General features: G+C 34.2%; 1 protein-coding gene across 1 annotated transcript in view; it reads right to left on the reverse strand.

Annotated features, from left to right (window-relative positions):
- Positions 1-17,858, reverse strand: part of LOC106720588 (disintegrin and metalloproteinase domain-containing protein 10) — a 70,225-nt gene that overhangs the window by 27,757 nt on the left and 24,610 nt on the right. The window contains exons 2-3 of the mRNA XM_045679122.1: positions 12,057-12,250; positions 10,877-10,943 (exon numbers count right to left, since the gene is read on the reverse strand). Coding sequence (XP_045535078.1) covers positions 10,877-10,943; positions 12,057-12,250 — 261 coding nt within the window. The remainder of the gene's footprint in view (positions 1-10,876; positions 10,944-12,056; positions 12,251-17,858) is intronic.

The following is a 17,858-nucleotide window of genomic DNA, read 5'->3' on the forward strand; positions in this document are numbered from 1 at the left end:
GATTCAAACGATATAGTTCGTGTGGGTGGTCGTTTAGGAAACTCAAATTATAATTTCGATAAGAAACATCCTATAATATTAGATTCAAAACATCATTTTACCAAGTTATTAATGATTAATGAACATATACGTTTGTTCCACGCAGGTCAGCAGCTGCTGTTAGCGTCAGTGCGTGATAAGTACTGGCCTATTGGCGGAAGATGTTTAGCGCGGCAAGTAGTTAGACAATGTATTGTTTGCGTTCGCCTACGAGCGAATACAATGCAGCCAATAATGGGTCATTTACCTGAAGCGCGTACGAATGCTTGTTTTCCGTTCTACTCGTGTGGAGTTGACTTTGCTGGACCTTTCATGATTAGTAACCGGAAAGGTCGTGGTAACCGTATCACTAAATGTTATTTATGTCTATTTGTTTGCCTCAGTACAAAGGCAATACATTTAGAACTTGTGAGTGAACTAAGTACTCAAGCTTTTATTTTATGCCTAAGGCGTTTCATATCACGTAGAGGTAAATGTCATGAGATTTTTTGCGACAACGGCAGGAATTTTGTGGGTGCAAAAAATGAACTAGGTAGGTTGCTTAGATCCAGCCGTCAGTCTGTTAGTGATTATGCTACTTCTGAAGGAATTAATTTTGTATTTAGTCCCGCATATTCCCCCCACTTCGGTGGTATATTTGAAGCCGGAATTAAATCAGCAAAATTTCACCTAAAACGTGTAGCTGGAAATGCTGCTTTGACGTTTGAGGAGCTAGCAACGTTGTTTACGCAAATTGAAGCTATACTTAATTCACGTCCGCTGACTCCTCTCTCGTCCAATTGTACTGATCCTTCTCCTCTAACCCCAGGCCACTTCTTAATTGGGAGACCACTTACGTCTATTCCAACGAAGCCCATCACTGCTACTAGACCAAACAGATACGAGCTCATTGAGAAAATAAGGCAGCACTTCTGGGAGCGATGGCGCCGGGAGTACATCTCCGAGTTGCAGCAGCGCACTAAATGGCGCATCGGGCAACAAGGACTCTCCTGCGGGGACGTGGTGGTACTAAAGGAAGAGAACTTACCGCCATTACAATGGCGGATGGGGCGCGTGTGCCGCCTCTACCCAGGGGCTGATGGCGTCAGTAGGGTGGCTGACGTCACTACTTCGAGGGGCATTATACGAAGGGCTATAAATAAACTATGTCTTCTCCCCACTTCAGAATCTAAAGATGACAACGAACCAGAGAGAGCCGTGTCGTCGACCTCTTCTACTTCTTGAAAGCTAAGGCTTTCAACGTGCCGGAGGATGTTCACGCATCGAGCGCGTGAACAGCGGTGGCGGGAGGCGCGGCGAGCGGGGGAAATGCACCGGAAGATCGAGCTGGCCGCCGCGACGCCCGCGCATTGAGCCGGCAGAATTAGTTGCACATCGTCGTATATATTTTTTTTTACACGTTATAATTTTTGTAAACTTTTGTAAAATAATTTTGATATTATATTGATAAGCATATAACGGCTTTCATTAACAGCTAGTTTAAAATAAAAACACTCGTTTGAATGTATCGCAGTGAAAACTTGTAAAATACATGCCGTATTGGTTGTTTGATAGGAAAAATATGGAAACAAAAATAATTTCTGTGATTAAAAGTCGAGGCCACTTGAAATGTAATGCCTTATGAAATTTTTGAAAAGCAGTCGTGAATTGTAAAAGCCGCATTAAAACGCACCAACGTATCCCTCGTATGCTTCTGAGCGAATGCGTAAATAGCCGTACGAGTACCGTTTAATCATTGTGGATATGTTCATGCAATACATACGAACATCATTCCCCGACAGTGTGATGAGTTTTTAAATTTAAAAATGAATTTTCCAATAACTGGACAGAATATTACAGTTACATAAAACAAAGTCAGCAAAATCGACACAGTTGTAAAATGATTTTTAAATTTTTTTTACACAAAATGTTCAAACTGAAATCGTAAAATATAACTTTACGACGCTAATTATATAAAGTTAGAACAAAAACATTAAACAGCGGTAATATTTTCGCAATGAGAGCCAACATAAACAAACCGGAGTCCTTAAACAAGCAAGAATTCATACATTGCTATTTGTTTTATAAACAATACGTTTACATTGAAACTAACTTAACGAGGCCTGTAACGTACGTTGTTACGCGGTAAGTTAATTAGGCCCTTAGTTATCCGGGCAGCTTTTACAAAGACCACAAGCACCTGCGTTACGGAAAATTATAAGCAATCATAAACTTTTTATTACTCAAAAATCATTTCTATGAAATATACCTAACAATAAAAAAGTCATTAAATATTCTTATAATGTGTATTAGTAGGTAGATAATGATGTGATGTGTATGTGTCCTTTTAGCTAAACGATGTAACAAATACAATTTCACTATAGCATATTTGAGAAGATAACATTGAAAAGTTTCATAATTAAAAATCTAAACAACAAAAAAGAAATATGAAAAAATACTACAAAGCAAATAGAAAAATATTTCGAAAACAAAACAACAAAACTCATCTCAAAAACACTTCAAACGTTACGTGACGTATAACTCAAACTGAAGATCCGAGATATGAAACTGCGATCAAATATAAAGATAGAACGTATTACATTAACTAAGCAGACATATTCAACAAAACTATTTCATTTATACGTTATTTTTTTCATGTAAGTAATATGCTTCCATAACAATGAATAATATAACTTTCTTTTATTGTAGTAACGCTTTAAATAAATCGTGAGTTTAAAGTATGCTTCCCGTGAAACTATTTTTTTTTTTGCACAGTTTGCATTATAAAATAGTTATGATGCGTGGATAACAGCTTGCAAGCCTACAGAACCAACATGCAGAAAGATTTTCGAGTCACTGCTTTTATTCCCAAAAGATAATTGACATATGGTGCCTTACATACCACAATTTGATGACATCAAGATTAAGCAATAAAGTTTTTTTATTATAATATTTCAACTCAATCTTTTATTTTTTTTCCTTTATAATTAATTATTGATAAGGGACGTAAGATTTTACTTTTACTCTCATTCTACTAAATTTATAAAATCCAAATATAATTGACTGGATAGGTTACTGGATTTGGCCATTTAAAATAAATATATTTATTATTAATTTAGGTGTTAAAAATTTATTTTAACTTTCATGTTTGAATTGTTTGATTAACTGAGGGTTTCTGAGACCAAAATCTCCGTTTAAAACATATTGTTATCTCTATTTTGTCAAAGATCATGACAGGGATGACGAATGTTTTATTTTATAGATTTTATTCTTAGAAACTACGATCAGATTTTTCTTTGCCATTTCGATCTTCGAATACTTAAATGTTCAACTACTTTGTTTACACAAACAGAAAATAATAAACTACCACACACAGGAATTGTTAGTTACGTCATTAGGTATTCTATTTAACCCTTTCGTTTTAGCATCAAACAAATGTTTCGGATGCCGTGTCCAAACAACATTACAGAGTAAATGAATAATGCCGCGGTGAGTCACATCGTTAGCAACCAGGTGACAAAGGGTTAGACACCGGTTACGGCTACCAACTTTGTATATATGTATTTAAATATGCTTCCTACCTCGTGTAAACATTTATAACAATTATAAGTAAGAAAATACTAAACTGTTAAGTGTAATTTAAAAGAAGTTCAATTAGAAATTAATGCTTGATTGATTTTGTCTTTTGTTAAGGAATTAAAATTAAAATGGACATACAAAGAAAATATTAATAATTTTAAAAATAAAACATCAATCAATTAATATAAATTAAAGTTCGCAAAACCAAGGGCAGGTAATAACAGGAGGTGATAGAAATGTGAAATGAAATTGGAATGAGAAATACTAATAAAAAGTCGAGCGTTCGAAAACGAGACAAAGAGAAATACAAGTGCTTTGAAACATGAAAATTGAACATTAAAGAAACAATAAGCAAGCTTTATCTGGAAGTTCAACGCCCGTCCTCTGCCAATTTCGATCAAATTGAAACCAAATTAGATTTTCTCAAACAAATATTCTTGCTCGCTAAATATTTCTAATGCTGCGATGTCAACTTCGTTGGCTGAAAAGTTCAGGAAATTTCTTTGTGCTGTCTTATTATCAATTTAAGTTTGCAGTTAAAAATACTTTATATATAATATTGAGCAATCTAAGTAACGTGAAACTACTAATAATTAAGAAAAGAATACATATAATAAATAAAACGTATTTTTACTTAAAAAATTCGCGCTTTTTTGACTTCGAAAATTAAAAGTTTGAATCATCGTTCCTTGCGCGTTTTTTCGTCCAAGTACGATGTGGGGGCCTTCAAGAGTACAGTGAATAGGCATCTACAAAGCTAGCGCGTACCATCTTTAGACCACATCATCACCTCATCGGGTGGGATCGTGGTCAAGCGCTAACTTTTTCAATATTAAAAAAAAATTAAAAATACGTCCACAAATTTTTCAGTTACTATGCATCAGTCGAATTCCATGTTCGAAAGCGTGAAAAATTGAATCCATTGTAACTGAATTGAGCTGTACATCAAAAATAATAATAAAATTTTCATTTCAATCAATGGATTCGACGAATTCCTGTTGAAGGTTGTTGACCTCATACAGAGATGCTTTGAAGATTTATCGATAATCCATATTGAAGGACCGCTCAGAAGAACTAGGTGAGATGGAGACTGTCTCAATCTTTTTTTCGAAATTGAAATATGATATTATCTTGCATTAAGGCAGTTCAAAGTGGCAGTAGTAAATGGCGCGTCCGTTTGCAAATGCGTTTCTCGCTCCAGATCTTTTGTGGTGCGAGTTAAGTTATGAAAAGCTCACCAAACATGAGCTTTGCGAATTCAGAGACATAAATCACGATAAGCTCCAACCGAATGTAACTTTAAACGTTAAATGTGCTAATGCGACCAGAAAAAACCTTGTCGCGTCCATTAGGAAAATAGCTTTTTTGGCAAGGCTCGCCGGCGTTTCAACACTCGCCACCCGACTGAGACTTCTAACATGTCAAACAATTGCCCGCAGACCTTTTGCCAATTGACAAATATTGACTTATTTCTTTCGCCTGCTCAATGTGTTCAATTATCAGGTTCACACAATTGCTATTATAATCTTTTCTCTTTATCGGTACCAAAATGCCTTACGATGGTACTTTTCGTTCATAAAGAGGCAGTTATATAGGTAGTTACATATTACATATAAGTTATATATAAGTTACATATTTTACAATATAAATAAGATTCGCTAAGACAATAAAATCTGAGCTTTCAATAAAAGCAATGTAAAATTCCATTTCTATGGTAGCTAGCTAGACATTAATTAGCTGTAAGGTAACAAAGGAAGCATGAGAGTTAAGTCCGTATAACGTATGTCAGAGCAGCGTATAAAAGCGTATCTGCGGACCGAGCCAGCAGGCGAACTACCACGCTTGCGTGAGCGGCGCAATCGTTAATGTGGTTAGACGAACCCATTGTTAAAGCCATTGATGTTGGATTGTAAGCGTCGACCATTTGAGAGTGCATGGAACTATATTGAAGCCTTGTTACCTACCTTTCATATACAATGAAAAACAAATGAACTCTAAAGAAATTAAATATTGAAAAGAACTAAAAGAAGGAAAATAAACATTTAATTTAAGATGATCTGCTGAAAATGTAAGACATTGTTAACAAAGACGAATATTATCATTCCTTGGAAGTTCAACAATATGGAGCTATTTTTTTTACAACGAGTACATTGTATTAATCTAGCCAACTCGAAAGTATTAAACAAAGAATATTTTCTTTGTTCAAAATGAAATTATATCTTTACAAGAGAGCGAATACTGGTATGTGTAAATTAAATTCGCATAAACGGTCCGTACTGTTCCCAACGTTGTTAAATATTAAAAGGGGCTTTAGCTCCGTGTAACAGGACTACAACTCTGCAGAGTTTTATTTACAACTAAACAATAAGATTGAATGTGAAGCAATTGAGACGAGACAATTGCTCACTGCCGATTCCTCGTATGATATTGTTTCATTAAAGCTAATGCGAAAAAACAAGGCCAGACTGATACTTATACAGTCCAATAATTCGTAATATAGAAAAACATATATTAATTATGTCGAAGATTCGCAACATATTACCTGTATATCCAATTTAATAGTTCATTTTCTTTCAGATATAATATGTCAACATTAATTGACTTAAATCGATGAGTATGGGCATAAGGTTCGTCTCATTTTTTTAGCAAAATGACTTTTCCATTTTCGAACTCTGCTAAACAAGATCTTTATTATTTGAAATAATAATTTAAATATCTTGTTTAGAGTATCAAACTTTGAATAAAATAATCTTAAGATAAGAATACATTCATGACGAACACAAAAATGGCTTTCTGAAATGGCGTAGGAGCAATCGAAATACTTCTACCAGTTTCTCATCAAACTTCAACAATTTAAATGGTAATGATTAAATCCTAAATCGTAAGGTAGAAGAAACGTGATATGCCACTTTTTCTTTAAAGTTCATTGAAGTTTATTTCAAGTGCATGCCGATGTCACATTATACAATCAGTTGATTTGAGTCGGGTATTCATTACATAGGTATTTTGATACGATATCATTTCTCGGAAGCCGTCGCCGCGCATCATACCTCAACAATGGCAAAGGGTCCGACAACTTGGTATTCATATCAGTACCTTATCGCAACCAACGTCAGTTACTATCGTATTTGAGACTGTTTAAATTTAACTTTATTGTTCTGAATGTTTGCAATGTAATATAAAACATGTTTATTGACAACTGGCTTGTTAATTGACAAGGAATTTGTGAATGTTTTTTTATCGTCGTTTATATAAAAACTAATCAAGTGAAATAAGAGTGCATAAAATTGTTTAGAAGAAAACTCTCTCTGCCATGAGTGAAACTTTCCAAGTATGTTTTATCGTGACTGGTTTGAAGTCAGGATGCAATATAGTATTGTAGCGAAATTATATTCTTGAAGGTACAAAATGTTTTACGTGGGTCGTAGTTTATAAAAGTAGTAGTTGTCGTTTTTTTTTTTTCAAAAAGTTGCATGATGACGAGGGAGCCTGCGCGGTCTGAGCTAAGGGGTCAAGTATCTCTTCACTTGAATTGCAAATTCCAATCTAAAATTTAAGTTAGCTCACTTTGTTCAATAAAACTAACATTAAATTCTTCATTTTATGTTTATTGAGGCTTATGAAGATTTAAGTTATTTTAAAACCTCAAAGTAATATAAAGTAGGTATTGATGTTCCTATCTTGAAACGTGAAAAAAAAAACTTTAGAGTTAGATTAACTGAGGGATAGCTTTAAGAAAATGAAGAAATGCTTCCCGGTAAAGCCTGGGGTCTGCAAAAATTTGTTCTTTTAATTTTAAAAGAGTTTGGACTAAAATTTTCATGTACATTTTTCAAGTTTAGACAAAATAGTATATATTTATATCTAACCAGTACTGTGTTAAGTTTATTAACTACCGGATAAAAGTTTGCGACGGCAGCGTACCGGGCGGCCGTAAATTTTCCGATTTTAAGGACTCTTGAAGTACGGGTTTTATAGTCTTTCATTACAGTTTGAATTCAAAATATAAATGAGGGGAGAAAATATAGCAAATAACCACTCTATTTTTATGAGAAGGCGTCCCAAAAATGAGTCTAAAAACAGAGTAGAGACAAATGAAAACTAAATGAGACTGATCAGTGCCCATTCCACATTTGATAAGGTGACCTAAGCGATTTGGGTTTTGGCAATAAATTGGTTATGCATAAATATAACATTAAATATCCCTTATTCATCTATTCATACACCCACAGAATAGCCTGGGCGATAAGTTACATTCTACAGACTTTGTAATATTGTATACTATCGGTTCTGAACATATGAATATAACAACAGTAACGCAAAGCTTTTCGCTTCGTCATTTAATGCGTATTCGTAAAACTCCATGCAAATTTATTAGTCGGAAAACATGATTAACAAAATTACATAGGAAATTATTTCTTCTAGCAAACAAAGACAGGTTATTAGGAAATTAGTGTAACAGTTAGGAATTTGATTTTTAGTTAATTTGAACTAATTTTAGCTTTAATATAGTATTATTTAACTTTTTTACGTGATAAAAACCTTTAAAAACATTCTATACATACTCCCTCAGTAAAATGTCGGACTTTAAAATATCATAAGAAATCGCTATCTCTGTCTAAAGTAAGGACAGACACAAACTTGTGAGATTTAATTTTATGCTTTAAACAAAGCCCTCATTAACTAATTACAAATGTCTTTGTTCTCTTTCTTTGTTCTTATATTCTTATGTTATAATATGCAGAGATAAAATCAACAAAGAATTGTATTTCGCAATACAAAAGATTACAGACGTTTGTAGGGCAACGTATGCATAAAAGTTTCAACACATTTGATTTTTTTCACAAATGTACGATGAAATAATATTGAATACGATAAAATGTACTAAAGAAAATTTATTAGTTTACATTTTAGAAATTTTAACTACGAAACACGAAAATCAATCCAATAAAAATTATTATTTGACAATCGAATTTTAGTTTAAAATACGAGTACATCACAATTTTCTGTTTACTAATCAAGCGCGAAAATTACTTCATTTATGTAATATGTCATACATTGAAAAAAAAAATCCTCGTTGATACAAAATTGCAACACTAAATTCGCGTTGTTTATAAATATATTGTGTTATCAACACAATGAGAAACAGAAAACAAATCTTGAACAGTCGAGTGATTCGATTAATAGACGGACGTAGGACGGGTTGGTGCGACTGCGAGCAATTGCAGGGAGTCAGTGAGGTAAGTAGGGCGACGAACTGCGGATCGATGGCACAGCGGTGCACCCGCGGACCGCGACCATTGCCATTCCCAACAACTTTCTACCTACCTGTACACGCACTCTGTAAACGCTCACGTAAAAGCTTCCGTTACCGAACTTTTAACGAGCGACGCGCATTTTGCAGTAAGTGTTCAAGTATAAAGCTTTTGTGTAACTTTACAGTTTCGAATATTGTGATCGGAATATAGAAGCTTGACAAAAAATATCCTAGATCAAAAGTTTTATAAGTTACGTTGTTTCTTAACGAAAGCAAACTGCGTGTATGTGCATATACGCATTGCTATGTATGTATATAAATACATATATCTGCGTACAAACACGAATATGCAAACTAAGATAAAGAGAAGACGCTGTTTCCTGGTACACAGACGACGACCTAGTTCGTAGAACAGAAGTTCTCCGAGTTGGTGCCTATTTGATCAATATTAAACATCATCTTTGTATCAATTTTATTTGTTTTCGATTTGGTAGATATTGACTACCGTAATTAAAAACCAGAGGTAAAAACCGTCATAAAAATCTCGTTTGCATTGAAATAAATACAGACTGTATTTACCGCTACCGAAAATATCCGAATAATTCTCAAGTGGATCCAACCAGACGATGAGGTATTCAGAATGAAATTTACAGAAAGCTATTTATTCCTGAGCAAAATATAAAGTATGTATGAAAGTATTTATTCGCATAGATATAATGGTCGGGTCGTTGGCATCGGTACGGAGCTCGGCAACCGACTTTAAAAGTCGAGTGGCCGAAAGCTCTCAATTAGCCAGGACTTTGACGCCGTCCCGACGGTAATTGCGAAAAGAAATATGTTTTACTGCTCCCTTAGAATTATTAATGAAGATCTATCGAGACCTTTCGAGGGAGTTTGCCTTCAACGATTCGATTTTATGAAGAAAAAATGAATTGTGAAGGCCTATATTTTTTCCAACCGACGTTTTTGGATACTCAATCGAAGGATAATTTTTTGCTCATATTCTTGTAAGACGCTTTCATTACTATTACTATATTTTTCACTGCATGATTAAAAAATAATAATTATACGGTTAAATTCTCTGAATGATTAATGGCTAAATTTAGATCTGTGGGTTTACTTGGCACGATCGCAAATTACGTGTTGACCTGGACAGTTGTGCTAACTTGGTACGCCAAATATGAGTAAGTGGAACATTAAACGAGTAAAGCCCGCTACACACCTACAGTTTTACCTGCACAGTTAAAAACTTATGTGTGAAGGCCAAACTGAGAACTGTACAGGTTCTGACAGTTCAAATTTTGTCTACACACTTCCGTTTTATCTGAAGAATCCGACTCATCAGTTAATACTGAGCATTCAAAATTGAAGGTGTGCAGCGGGTTTAACATATCGACTATAAAATTTGGAGTTTTGTGCTGTTGCCTCTAATACTAAATTTTATTGAAAAAGCTCTAATTTAAATTACCATATAATTTGATATTATTAATGACAAAACTTTATGTTAATGTGCGTCTTATTATCACCACCTAAAAATAACCAAACAAATTAAAGCTACAGCCCTACTGATACTTAAATATTAAGCTGGACAATTTAATTTAAACAACATTACTAGAAGCTTAAACAAAATAATTAAGACTTATTTTGTTTAAGCTTCTTCTAACACTTTCACGGACGCTTTACAAGTACTTTGCGGAGACATCAGTGCGGAGACTTATTAAATTTATTCCGGGAGCGCGATTGCAAACAATAGGGGCTTTTATCTTGGACGTGGCGTAGATAACGTCGTCGCCCGCACAATGGTAGTCTGGCTGCAGAGGGTTGCAGTCAGTCCACAAGCCGTCACCCGCAAACCGACTTCAACTAAACTACACGACACACTTCAGCTTTAAGGGTCATCTCTAAATAGATTTTACCGTCCTTTGAGAATTCGTAATGTTGTAATATTTTAAAATAAAACATATGTTATCGAAGAGTGTTTTTCTCAATTCGTGTATATCAAAATGTGTGATAGGTACTTACCGACCAAGTCGCCGCGGTATATATGTGACGTGTCCACATCGTGGATTTCGCCATTGGAACCTTCAACCTGTTCAACAATCAAATATTTAATGTTAATTTCTATGATTAAAACATAAACACATAAAAAATAGAAGTTGGAAATATTGTATAGATACAAAATTGCAACAAAATAATCCTTTAGACTTCGTCTGGCTGTAGGTAAATAGCATTGTTAAAACATAAAACAATGAGTCTGGTATAGCCTTTGATTTTTACAAGGACGGTGCAACGGACTCTTTATTTCGGGGCTTTGGTGGAGTCGGGGCTTTGGTGGAGTCGGGGCTCCGGCCATTGTTTTGCCATTTTTCCTTAGACGTGCTTTTATTAAACGGAGGCGGATGCTAGGTTTTGTTACGATACTAGGGTGGCTAGCCGAGCCTTGCAAACCTTTTACAGCTAGTGATTAATGAATGGACAAATGAAATAACAATAGTATAAAAATTTAAATGAATTTTTATGCAGCAATATTTCCACATGCGTATAGCGTTTTTTGAAATACCTAAGTAGGTAGAAAATTGACATTAAATGTCATAGATAACAACGACTTATCGATTCAAATCTACATTTATAATAAAGTTTAAAAAATCTTACCGTTTTAAGTACATATGTACTTATAGGGAATATTCCCTTAGACAATGAAAACATCTCGGCGTAATCCATTAAAATAAAAGATTGTGTTTTTGTTCCAAGCATGTAAGGGTTATTATGTACCCCTGGGGATACATTTGCGGCCGTGAAGGATATTAGGAGAGGATTTATGTAGCGCCGGCAGAAATTAATCGCGTGTCAGTGACCGCCGGCGGCGCAGCTGCTTTGAGCATCTAGCTACAACATTTGTCTATGGAAAATCTAAAAACAATACCTAATGGTAAAAAATAATTATTTTGATGATTTGAATAATATCAACAGATTGTATATTTTAAGAAGATGAGACTTGAAGACTACGGTCGTCTGATTATTTATTTAATCCGGCAATCAGAATCGTCTCACTTAAATCTTAATGTAGGTTTAATATGTGAACTTAGGTTTACTACGGGACTTTCCTTGGACTTAAGGATTCCGAGTGTAGTAAGTAGAGAAAAAAATGTTAATGAATGTTGTGTAAAAATATTATTTGATGCTTATTTATGAACAGCATTACCTTAAAATCCTTACTAAAGGCGGAGAGGTCTCTCCTAAGTCGGAGATTGAAGCGGCGGTTGTGTGCGTGGAAGGCGATGCGCAGATCCGGCGCGTCGAGCGAGCGGCGTGTGCGCGCGTGCTGAGCGTGTACCGCACGCGAGTCGTACTGCAGCGGCTCGTAGTGCTCCACGTAGTCGCTCAGGCGTCGTGACGCTGCAACAAAAAGACATAGTCTATTTAAGATGCATTTTCTTTAAATAAAATTAACTTTTTAATGTTTGTGTGTAACGTTAGCCCTTTTTATGAACTAGCTGCCTCTATAATATTAGACCTGATAATTATGTGCTTAGTAAATCCACCTATGATCCAAATATGAGACCTGACGCTGAGAATGGCTTCACTGGCACATACCAGATGAAAGAATGTTAAGTAGCACGTAGCACCTGGGTTTAATAACGAGATTTATCTAATGTTACCTACTCTATTTTCCCTATACATTGAAAATAGGATGATAGTCTTTGAAACACTATAAAAATCTCTTTTTACGAGAAAATTATTGCGAAATATTTCATTGTAAAAAAACACTCCTAGTTTAATAAAATTACATAAATATGTTTGATTAATGTTCTAACTAAATTTCATATAATGTTCGTATTCTTATAAAAGTTCTTATAAAAGCACGGTTCCCCAAAATGGAATTCATGATGACGTATATTTATTATTGATTTCAGTCATTGATTTAAAACGGAATACATTGAAAATTCAGTATTCTTAACATCTAATTGAACCCGCATCGGATTTTATGAAATAGAAAGGAAATTCAATAATACTAATGAATATTGACAGCTGTCTTTGAAGCTTGCATTAACCGGGATTCCGGATTTTGCGATCAATTTTATCAATTCTCTTTCGTCATAGTACTTACAGTACATTACAAGCGACGCGACACACCATTACAGAGACATTTTCTGTTGTGTCATCGTTGAATTATGGGCATTCAAAAGGCTTTTTAGTATATATGAAAAACCATCATACAAATAACACTTCTAGAAATTCGAATAAAATTTGTCTCAACTTAGTATTGTACTCAGAGGACGGTCTTCCGGATTCTAAGATTAATACTACTATTCTACTGTCAACACATTCTTTAGGTTACATAATTAATTTCAATATAAAACCTCTTGTCGCTACAGTTAAAGGTAAAGTACTTGTAAACATTGGGATCATTATTAAAAATATAACTAAACTTCACCGGGCTACCGTAAACATTTTGATTCAACTAATAACAAAAGCAACGATATTTTAACAATGTACTCGTAAATGTAACTTCGTTCTCGCTGCCGCTACCGTGTTGAATACAATGAAAAACTGTCGAACAATTGACGAAGTGCAATTGGATGTAGTGCGATAAAAAATAGATTTAGGAATTGAATCGGATCGTATTTTCTATTCAAGTAGGCCAATTGGAGAGGCACTAAATCTCAATTCCAGTACGGCGGCCGAGCCGCGCGAACGCCTTTTTGCTGCCCTCGATTAATGGACATTTTCACACTTTTTACTACCATTAAAACAAAAGTAAAAACAAAATTACTTCAATTTTTAAATGGTCTTTGACCCCGTTGTTAAGAGTGACCTTCAAATTGATGAGAGATTTCACATACAGTTAGCATGCCACTATAAATTCCCGCCATGTCAAACTAGCATTTTTTAAATGCATACTGTTGCATTAAAAAGTACACTTGTATGCATAAGATATACGAATTAATTTAAAACTTTGATAATAACCATAATCTTTATATCTTTTGTAGACTTACAATCAATTCATGGTTATTGTACGGTCGCGGTGCGGATACGGGACGTGTGCGGGGCAGTGGTCCTTAAGCGTGCCGACCACACGATCCATGCTCCTCATTAACCGCGCCCGTTCAACAACTTTGTTTAACCATTCGATTTTCCACGATCAAATTATTCTTTAACATTAATTATAAACCTGCTAAGAGCTAAAGTTGTGCGTGCACAAAGGGCTCTAACTTTTAGTCCGATTTTCAAACCTTAGTAATTTTAAAACGTAGATACTTTACAAAGACTGGCAAATAGAGTCAGTTTTATCATATGGTTTTATTGCTTTTATAAGATTTGAGTGCGACTCAGACTATACACAATAGCACTATAGCCCAGTATGTAATTTGAATCAGTATAATGTAATGAATTAATTTAAGACGCAACCCTGCGTTGATCCAATTAATATATTTCCAATAATTCCTGGATCCTAAGTACAATGAATTACGGTTAATTCTAGTTGCTGTATTTATTTTGGTTTGCCCGACGATAATGTAACCTATTCGCTTATTGCAACTAAGAAACAGGTCCATTTCAATTTACTAGCAGAGATTTCCTGTATAATTTTCGAAGAATAAAAATCGAACAAGATCCGTGATTAAATTACTGACAAAATGTTTTCTGTGAGAAGGGAAAGAAACTTGGAAATTATATTTTAATCATTTTAAATGAACAGCGAAATACAAATTACTCAGAACAGAGTACACTTAAACCCTGTGGTTTTTTGTACTGCTGTCTAATCGAAATTCTATTTGTTTTCTAATTTTGTAAAATAAAAAATAACATAAAAATTATTGTCATAGTCTTCAAGACGTGTGGTACATGTACGGTCAACGACTAATAATAGCGTTGTCGTCTAGAAGGGAAATGGACCATATGCAGTCTTGTAACTATGCAAGTGTGCACCACATGTCCGCTACCGTTCTATAAATACATTTCACAACACAATGCATCTCCTAGCTAACTTATATTGATCTATCCATGTTTCTGTTTCATTTAAAAAATCTCAACTAGTTAGATATCTATCATAGATAATATAAAAAAAAAACTTAGTCCTTAGATATATTTTATCATATATATATTTGTATGTATTAACGAAAGCTCCAGTGGCAATACATACACATACTTTTTAAATTTGAAAGTATGATTTAAAAAATGGTTTATGTAAAACGAGGTGACTTGCAATAAATTCTGCATAAAATGCTGACAACAGTTAAAAAATGGGCTTAGCGTTAAAATCCCTATTGGAAAATTAAAACTTGGAATATCTTGAGAAATCCTTTGTTACGGCATTACTTTGCGGTGAATTCTTGCTGACAGTTACTTAATTTTTACGTATTTTTTAATCAAAATCTTTTTACATTTAATCTAATGTTTAGCAAATTAATATTTGTAATTATTAATTTATTTCGTATCGACGGTACCGAATTAAAGTTTCTATGTAACTGAAAGCTAGCTTCGGGCGGCCACGAATAAACAATTGTTACAAATGAAATCCATTTAGAAAGTGAACCCACCCATACAAAGTTAGCATGGATCGCTTGGTACATATAAAAGTAAGAAACAAATTCTAAAGCGGATATAGAAAAACCTACATAAATATATGCACATATAAATACAATTTTATAAGCTTACAAAACCTTTAAAGATTTCAGCGTTGCAGGAAAAGAAGTTAAATTCTTTGGTCAAATTAAATTGATCAGTCAAACGTTTTAGCAAAGCACTTAGTCATACTACCTTTGAAGTTTAATGACTATAGAAAATGAACCAAACAGAACAGCTTAACAACGTTTATAATCTAGGTACAAAAGTTAACAGCCGTTGGATACTATTCCTATCTCTATTCGTAATTTACTTTACTATTCCCTCTTGAAGTCGCCTAAGCAACAAGCAATCGTGGTTTTCATTCTCACCACGTAATATTAATAAAGCGACTTCCTTATTACAAAGTTCACAGCAAACCAGTACTAGTGGCGATGAAATCGCAATTGCTAGCCGCTTATATTACAAAGCGTGAAATTATACATTTATTATAAATGTATAATTTTGGCATATAACTCTAAGATGTACAGAGAGATTAGAGAATGAATACTAAGTAAATAAGCGAATATATTGTTTTAAAGACAAATATAATAGAACATCAAAGTCGATAACAGACGATGATAAAAGGATGTCAGATAAGGCGGGTCGTAGTTGAGTGCGAGCTCCGACAGGGGGAGCATAAGTTAAAGCGCTGCTGCCGAGTGAAATCTGAATGCAAGCCGGGCGGGGACGTGCCCGATTTATTTAGAGATCCCGTTCAAATAGATTCCCGGATGTCGCGCGCTGTATAAAAAAGTAAAACCATTTTTATCTTGGTTACATTTGTTGCGAACAAAAATTCTGTATTATATTAGAGGTGGATTCCAGTACTCGTATTCAAATGTATAAGTAAATCTATTTATTTTTCTTTTAGTACAACGGTTATTTTATAAAATAGATTGTTAAAAAATCGAAAACGAACGTAAGAAACCTGTGTTATTCGATTGATTAATTCAATTTATAGGAAAGCATGTAATGTAACTAGTATCTAATCTATAGACACCTCAAATTCTCCGACTATTACAAGGATGAAAATAGTTCCGTGCAAGCCGTATAAACACATTCAAACGCAAATACCGTTTATGGCTTGTAATAAGGTCGAGACAGTTGTAACACAAGACAATGCACCACGCCACACAGAGCGTTACTATAAATACTCTGTAAGTATAATAACACTCAGTCATTAAATTGTTACTTAAGTGAGAAAAAAAAAATTCTTTTCCTTCTCTCTTTTTTCTTTAATACCTGCCCGATGGTTTCAACTTCCCAAACAACGATAATTTTGTATTGCAAAATGTGTTAAAAGTAAGGCTTCAATGTTCAAATTAGTTACGCTGACAATTAAAAAAGTCATTTACATATTTGCATTCACGTTTACTTGTACGGCGAATCAGCAGAGCTATTTTGCCTTTAGCGTCGTGTCACTAGGTCAGTGGGCCAGGAGTCCCTCTCTCCCCTTCCCCTCTGGTATAACTCCATTCAAAGTATAATCGGCCAAGTCTTGCTGCGTTGTGGGCCGGTATTTAAAAGTCATTATGGCTCTAACATGATAAGTTTTGATTTATACAAGCCGGACCATCGTCCGACAATGATGGACGCCTTTAAGATATAAATGTTTTGAGTACCGCTATTGCTCTACGGATAATATCTATTTGATTATAGTGTTCGTTGTTTAAATCGTCGCTATAAGAACTTTTTTGATAAATGCTCTAATAAATATAACTATAGTTATTCTGCTTTTCCTCACATTTGCTTCTATGTAGTGTGTAGAATTTTTTTAAAGTTTCCAAAAATAAATGTTTTTTTAAAATACTTATTTTGAAAAATATTCACAAACATTTGAAACATTACAATTTCTTGAAACTGAGTTTTTTTTTAAATCCACGTAAAATCCTCTAGTGAAAAAATTACGTGTATTTCATGATGCTTTAAAAACTAAATTAATTGAAGTATTGAACACTTGGCCCACTTTAATATGAAACATAGTACAAAAAATAGGACAGGATGCGTGTATTTGAGTTGCTTTACGTGGAAAAAATATTTAATAAAAATTTCAGCAAATATGACAGAAAAAAAGGTAATTTATATGCTACACTTTATATGCATTTATGAATATTCCGGAGTAAAAATTGTAATTTTATGCATCACTTTTTTTTTTTAGCAGTACGAGCCAAACGAGTAAAAAGATGCAAGAAAGCCTGCCTTATACTGAAGTAAGAGAAAATTACAGAAGATATGCAAATGATGCTAATGACAAGGCTTCAGTAATTCGTAATTTCTTCATCTATCTACTACTACACTACTACAAAGCACGTTGGTTAACTTTAAACATCGTCTTTGCTTAAAATGCGACTAATATGGGCGGTATAAGGGATCCTATTAAGAAATGTCTCTTATCAAC

This window comes from Papilio machaon, chromosome 8 (assembly GCF_912999745.1).
Source record: "Papilio machaon chromosome 8, ilPapMach1.1, whole genome shotgun sequence".
NCBI lineage: Eukaryota > Metazoa > Arthropoda > Insecta > Lepidoptera > Papilionidae > Papilio > Papilio machaon.